This window comes from Ovis canadensis, chromosome 3 (genome assembly GCF_042477335.2).
Source record: "Ovis canadensis isolate MfBH-ARS-UI-01 breed Bighorn chromosome 3, ARS-UI_OviCan_v2, whole genome shotgun sequence".
NCBI classification, from domain to species: Eukaryota; Metazoa; Chordata; class Mammalia; order Artiodactyla; family Bovidae; genus Ovis; species Ovis canadensis.
Window position 1 is genome coordinate 170,745,409 of NC_091247.1, and position 7,993 is coordinate 170,753,401.

At 36.5% G+C, this 7,993-nt stretch overlaps 1 protein-coding gene across 1 annotated transcript; it reads right to left on the bottom strand.

Moving 5' to 3' along the window:
* Positions 1–1,713: 1,713 nt before the first annotated feature.
* OR10A7 (olfactory receptor family 10 subfamily A member 7) lies at positions 1,714–2,664 on the bottom strand. Its single transcript, XM_069586466.1, has one exon. The coding sequence runs from the start codon at positions 2,662–2,664 to the stop codon at positions 1,714–1,716; it is 951 nt and encodes a 316-aa protein (XP_069442567.1).
* Between the last annotated feature and the right edge of the window lie 5,329 nt (positions 2,665–7,993).

Consider the following 7,993-nt stretch of genomic DNA (forward strand, 5'->3'; position numbering starts at 1 on the left):
AGAATATACAGTGGTTTGTGGCAGATATTTTCATTTACCCTTCATAACTTTTCCCATCCTGATCTGTGCTCCAGAAAGCTGTCCATTATACTGCACCAGTGGACACTCTTGCCCTCTGTCTCAAATTGGTTTGATCAAGAAAAGATACCAGCAGTAGATGTAAGGGAGTCACAGCAGATTTAGGTTGAGATGGTTGCCTTTCTCTATTGAAGAAAAAAGCTTCCAATGAGCAGCTTTTTCTGAGTTTTAACATTCTCTAAAGCAAATGGCAACCCACTCCAGTACTCTTGCCTGGAAAATCCCATGAACAGAGAAGCCTGCTAAACTACAGTCCATGGGACCACAAAGAGTCAGACACGACTGAGAGACTTCACTTTCTTTCTTTTCATAGCTCCAGTTAATATCTCTTCTCTTTGCCTTTCAGGTCAAGAGACATAGAATTTCCATCATATGAGCTGCCCCACAATTTGTTAATCAGTTCGGTTCAGTTCAGTTCAGTCACTCTGTCGTGTCCAGCTCTTTGCGACCCCATGAACTGCAGCACGCCAGGCCTCCCTGTCCATCATCAACTCCCGGAGTCTACCCAAGCTCTTGTCCATCGAGTCGGTGATGCCATCCAACCATCTCATCCTCTGTCATCCGCTTCTCCTCCTGCCCTCAAACTTTCCCAGCATCAGGGTATTTTCAAATAAGTCAGCTCTTCGCATCAGGTGGCCAAAATATTGGAATTTCAGCTTCAACATCAGTCCTTCCATTGAACACCCAGGACTGATCTCCTTTAGGATGGACTGGTTGGATCTCCTTGCAGTCCTAGGGACTCTCAAGAGTCTTCTCCAGTTCAAAAGCATCAATTCTTCAGTGCTCAGCTTTCTTTATGATACAACTCTCACATCCATACATGACTATGGGAAAAACCATAGCCTTGACTAGACAGACTTTCATTGGCGAGTAATGTCTCTGCTTTTTAATATACAGTCTAGGCTGGTCATAACTTTCCTTCCAAGGAGTAAGCGTCTTTTAATTTCATGGCTGCAATCACCATCTGCAGCAGTCTTGCAGCCCAGAAAAATAAAGTCAGCCACTGTTTCCCCATCTATTTCCCACGAAGTGATGGGACCAGATGCCATGATCTTAGTTTTCTGAATGTTGAAAACTTCAACATTGAGCTTTAAGCCAACTTTTTCACTCTCCTCTTTCACTCTCATCAAGAGTCTCTTTAGTTCTTCTTCACTTTCTGTCATAAGGGTAGTGTCATCTGCATATCTGAGGTTATTTAGATTTCTCCCAGCAATCTTAATTTCAGCTTGTGCTTCTTTCAGCCCAGCATTTCTCATGATGTACTCTGCATATAAGTTAAATAAGCAGGGTGACAATATACAGCCTTGACATACTCCTTTTCCTATTTGGAACCAGTCTGTTTTTCCATGTCCAGTTCTAACTGTTGCCTCCTGAGCTGCATATATGTTTCTCAAGAGGCAGGTCAGGTAGTCTTTTTTGTGAATGTATGAATAATCCCCTCATAAAGGAACTCAGTTATCCCAGTCTGAGCTGGGACTCTGACTGAGACGCTGGGACTCTGACTGAGACACTGAGACCCACCCATCATAGTAGGTGACCTTGACAAAGTAAGAACAAATCTTCCACTCCTTCAAAGCTTTTGTTCATGGGTTCCGGTGCTCCTACTTTGTCTAGAAAAACTTGACACAATTTAATTCAAAGCACATCTAACTTCTGCAAGACTTTTCGAGTGATCATCCTCTTGACTGCCCCCTTTACTTCATTGTTCCTTAGGCTGTAGATGATGGGGTTTAACATCGGTGTGATGACAGTGTAGGACAATGACACTAGCTTCTTGCTCTCGGGAGACTGGTTGGATTTGGGCCGTAGGTAGGTCAAGCTGGCTGTTCCATAGAAAAGGGATACCACAATGAGGTGAGATGAACAAGTGGAGAATGCCTTCTGGCGACCGGTAGCAGAGGGCATCATCAGAATGGTTTTAATAATGCGAGTGTAGGAGACCAAAATGAGGGAAAAGGGAAACATAATAAATAGTAGTGTGGAGGCAAGTGCTTGCATTTCATACATGGTTGTATCCTCAGTGACTAGTTTCAACACCGGGGGACCATCACAAAAGAAGTGGTCTATGGTGCTTCGTCCACAGAAAGGATGGGCCATCAACCAAGCTGTCTGTAGCATAGACACAGGAACACCAGACATCCAAGAACCTACAGCCATCCACAAACATAGGGACCTATTCATTATGACTGAATAGCGGAGAGGATTACAGATGGCTACAAAGCGATCATAAGCCATCATAGAGAGGAGGAAACATTCAGAGCTGCCAAAGAAGAAAAAGAAGTACATCTGGGTACCACAGCCTACAAAAGAGATGCTTTTCCTTTGGGATACTAGATCTACCAACATCTTTGGCACCATGACCAAGGTGAAACAGACTTCAAGAAGTGACAAGTTCCTGAGAAAGAAGTACATGGGTGTTTGAAGAGCAGGATCCATAATGGAAACTGTGACAATAAGGAAGTTACCCAACAAAGTGACTGTATAGATGACCAGGAACAAAACAAAGAGGGAAACTTGCATCTCAGGCTTGTTTGTAAAACCACGAAGAATAAATTCAGTCACTTGGGTGTGATTTTCACAGATCATATCTTAGACCAGTTTCTCTCTAATAATCAAAGTATATGTGTCAAAGTATCAAAAAATATTCTTTAAAGGTATATATAATGTCAAATATAATAATAAAATTCATAAATGTATCTTTGTTCTCAGTTGTCTTACCATTCTATTTCTCTGAAACAGAATATCTACAATAAGATTAAATCAGAGCAAATAAATAATTTGCATGAATACCACTAATTGCTTGTCACCTAGGTGCAGTTTGTCTCTCACCAGTGATGACAGTCTGCAGCTCATGTTCTTCATCAGAGGCATGTTATTTTTCAGGATGAAGTAGAAAGAATTTGGGCAGCTAATAACTAAAATAGAATCACTTAATTTTTTTAATAATTTTTAAAAATATATCCAAGAGGTATTCAAGAGGCAAAAAGATAAAAATTGGGCTAGTTTGACTTTTTAAATCTTAGATTATAAATGATATATTTCTACCAAATGAAGTGCATTTTATACAATACACTACTCCATCCAGTACACATACACATATATAATCCATACATATATACACATATAAATTATATACACATGTAGGTACACATATATGTATATGAGGGAACCTTAGTAAATAAACATAGATAAACAAACATAACAGGTGCTTATGATTTTAGTACTTTGTGCAGTCCTCACAGGACTGCTAATTTATGTGATTTTTCCTTTTTTAAAAAAATATAAATTTATTTTAGTTGGAGGTTAATTACTTTACAATATTGTATTGGTTTTGCCATACATCAACATGAATCCACCACAGATATACACATGTTCCCCATCCTGAACCCCTCTCCCTCCTCCCTCCCCATACCATCCCTCTGGGTCCTCTCAGTGCACCAGCCCCAAGCATCCAGTATCATGCATCTAACCTGGACTGACGATTCGTTTCATATATCATACTATACATGTTTCAATGCCATTCTCCCAAATCATCCCACCCTCTCACAGGTATAGTCATGTCATTTGAATTGGGCTTTATAAAAATAGCAAACTCTGAACAAACATAACCTGCAATCCAGAAGTCCTCCTTCCAGTACTCATCTCAATTCCAATCCATCAAAATTGTTCTGCTTCCCACTGTGTTGTGAGTTTGTTAAATTAACATGTTAAATGGAGCTCAGGGGCGTAGATGGTGAGCACTGATTCAACAAAAGATCACAAAGGAAAGTGAAATGAAGTTTATTACTCAGATTCTGGAGGAGGAGCTATAGGAAGAAGTCAAGGCAAGAGTGCAGGCATAAAGAAAGGCTGAATGTGGGATACATGCCTTTATTATGGTCCAAAGGTGGAGTATTTTGAAGTTCCTTGGCTGAGGCCAGATTGGTTAATTCAAACCAAAAAATTCAGGATTTTGGTATGCTTCCCGTGAGTTGTTTGTTTTTTTTTTTCCCCTAAGCGGGTACAAGGAAAAGGTCCACCCTGGGAGACAGGGGCAACTGTTTATAACAAGGACATTTGGGGTATCATATCAGAAAGTTACATTTACTTATGATTCTTGGGCTGTTATCTAGAGTATGTGTTCAGGGGAGGGGTTAATATCAGTTTAAAGTCCCTGCAAATCAGGGACCGATAATGAGTCAGCAGTATTATGAATTAATTTACCTAAATTTTCAACAAACTGTCAGTTTTCTCCAAAACTGCGTGGACAAAGTTGGAGCTAGTCCCTTACTACTGTGTACCCACTAAAAGTCCACTCATGGAATTACTAATTCAATTAGTATTATCTCAAACACAATATTTTCTTTAGAGTAAAACATTTTTTTAAATTTTTCCTTTCAGTATATTCTGTTTCCTTTACATTTTTTTATTTTTTAATATAAATTTATTTATTTAATTGGAAGTTAATTACTTTGTTTGAAAGTAGGATTATATAAATATTTTCTATACAGATCTTGCTCAACAACAGCATATCAAATGTTAGGGATCACAAAAATATATGTTGGAAAACACCTATTTATAAAGCTACATTGGAGCTGAGCTGAACAGTTTCCATTTTTTCAAATATTGGGGCTATTCAAGTATTAAGTATTAGATCAATTATTTTGATCTAATATTGATATTAGGTCAAATTGATAAGCAATTGATCTAAGTATTAGATCAATTATTTTATAAAACATTTTTCAAATTTAATTAAAAAATCTTAGTTTATTTTATAGTCAAATCATGTTTAACACAGATTTCTCTGAAACTAAGGAGCTGAAAATGCACAGACCTTTTGAAGAATTCTGTTTCAATTCTACTCCAGTGATATACGTACTTTGGTAATATCTCACCTATTTCGCTTACCACAAGTTCTCAAACCAATATCCTCTACAACATAAGGAAAGGAACCGGTCATCCCAGGCTGCGCATACTGATGGTACTCCAGAATAATAGGTTAAGAGACACGACAGTGACTGTGACCACTACCTTTCACCACTATTGCAAATTCTGCTTCAGTATCATTCACATCAACAGTAACAATAACAACATTATTCCTGGTATATTTAGAAAAACTTATAAATAGCTTCGGAGGCTTCCCAAGTGTCTCACTGGTAAAGAATCCACCTGCCAAAGCTGGAGATGTGAGTTCAATCCCTGGGTCAGGAAGATCACCCGGAGAAGGAAATAACAAACTACTCTAGTAATCTTGCCTGGGAAATCCCAGGACAGCAGAGCCAGGTGGGCTACAGTCCATCGGGTCACAAAGATTCGGACAGGACTGAGAAACTATACAGCAACAGCAGCATAAATAGTTTCAGATGCATTATCATGTTCACCAGCATTTTGTAACAATTCTAAATTCACTGTGACTCTAAATATACTCCATCATTTGTCTGAGGAAAAAAAAAATATGAGAATTGAATAAGGTATCAAGATTTTATAATAGTCCAACAATTTTTAGTGTATCTCTAAAATACTTCAACCACTACCGCTTCTCAGATTTCTAATACTGAAGTGGCAGAAAACAATAACAGTTTTAATATCTAGTCCTGGAGTGACCAAGATCTATAATGTAACATCCACGGTCTCCACTGTGAGATAGGAATAAGGCAAGCCAAGAAGATTATCAGTTTCTTTATTTGATAATCAATGATATACATATTCTACCTTGTGTGCTGCTGCTGCTGCTAAGTCGCTTCAGTCAGGTCCGACTCTGCGACCCCATAGACGGCAGCCCACCAGGCTCCCCCGTTCCTGGGATTCTCCAGGCAAGAACACTGGAGTGGGTTGCCATTTCCTTCTCCAGTACATGAAAGTGAAAAGGGAAGGTAAAGTCATTCAGTTGTGTCCAACTCTGTGCAACCCCATGGACTGCAGCCCACCAGGCTCTTCCACCTTGTGTAGGCATATTTAAATTCAATAAAGTTTTGGAGAACTAGAGATTTTACTGTAACAAAATATACCTCCAAATATCCCTCCCCTCTTTCTATATCCTAAAAAAAAAAAATACTGTTTACATTGCATATATCTTCTAAAAATCAAAAGATTCATCGGCAGTGATGCTGCAGTAACTACCACAAATTTATAGTGATGCCTTTTTTCAAAACTTGTAAACTGTGGATGTTAGCAGGATTGCTGCGTAGCTCTAGAGAATGTATTATTTTATTTATTGCGTGGAATTCTAAAAGTTTAATGACATTCACTTAAGTCCACTAATTTTTGAACTATGTTTTGAGACCAAAGAGTTTTTCACTTGCAATTAAGCAGGCCAGCTTCAAAATTTTCTGGAAAATCTGCCAGCTTTCTCATAAATACATGTTTTCTCATAAAAATCATTATAAATCATTCAGCTTCTTTAACTGGAACAGCACTTCTAAGAACCTAAAATATCAATTAGTAAAAATTGGAGAGCAAATAACCCTCATACCTGAATTGAAAATACATTGCATGGTTATAATACATAGCACTTCTTAAATAGACAACCATTGTTTTCTTAATATTCTCTTCCTCAGCATTCCGTAGCTTTTTAGACAGAAAAAAAACACTCTATTGTTTTTTGTTTTACTTAATAAAGCATCAAGCTATTCCTTTTTTCATGTATAAATAAGCTTATAGGTTTATTTTTCTTAAGATGATTTTGTTGTATATAGATTCACAGATAAAAGTAGTTTTATGGGGGGAATTGAGGAACAAAATAAATCATACAGAAATATCTGGATATATCTTACCAAATAAAACTCCATATTTCTTAATTAGAAGTAAAATAATTTTTTAAGATAAGTAATATCTTGTGAGAATTGTAAACTGATCTTGAAATCTGTCACATCTCAAACTTTCAGAATTAAGCAAATAACTTTGACAGGTTAACCTACTTTGCATTGGCACTAAATGGTTGATATACTCCTGTAATAGTATTTAAGTGTGATTGGCCTTGGGGAAAATGATCCTTGGGATATTAGAAGGGACTGCTGCTAATTAAACAACATTTTACCTCATAGGGGAGAATATTGAATTTTCAAGAAACTGTTTATATTTTAAGTCATAATGGCTGCCATTCAATATGTATTTCTTAATAATAGCTATTTGTGGTGGGTCTGTAGGGTACACTGGTCAATTCCTTGGGATTACAATTATTAATATGCTAAGACTATGTGAAGAACATAGATTTTAGCTTTCCCTGTAGAATTTTTTGTGAGATAAATTTTGGCCACAAAATGATAGAATATATTTGTACCACATCCTTTAAATTTAAATGATTTAAAATTTTATTTTTAATTCATTTTAAAACTTTATTTTTAAATATATATTTTTACTAATAATCTTTTTAAGCAATTAAACTGTGCAAGTTAAAATGATTATTGGTATGTGTTTATTTTTTATTTTTTTAGTATGTGTTTATTGTTGTTTTATACATCAAACAGTTTGACAACTGCTTTGTTTAACCATGAGAAAACTGTAAATAGTTCCAAGATTCATATACTGTTTCATGAAAGCAATATCTTATAATAACTAACATAGTTATTGTCATAAAGTGATAAACATTTCTTTCTTTCTGTTTTTAATCCTTAGAATGTATTCTCCTTGCAATTTCAAAAGCTATTTCAATTGTAGTGGGCAGAGACATAACATTATTATTTGAAGTGTTTTTCAATGAGCTAACAAAGCTGTATTTTATTCTATTTGTTGTAGAACCAACTCATAGTAAATATAAAGTTAAAATAGTCACAAATTAGCACAGCAAAAATGATTCCCAAAAATTTTAACAAAATGTGCGAGAGTAAAAAAGCCTTGAAAAAGCCCCTGGAGTTTAAATTTTGTGCATGAGCAAGAGACATAACAAAGAGCTAGACAGGAAAATTTACCACTTCCAATTTGACTTCCTTCTTGAAAA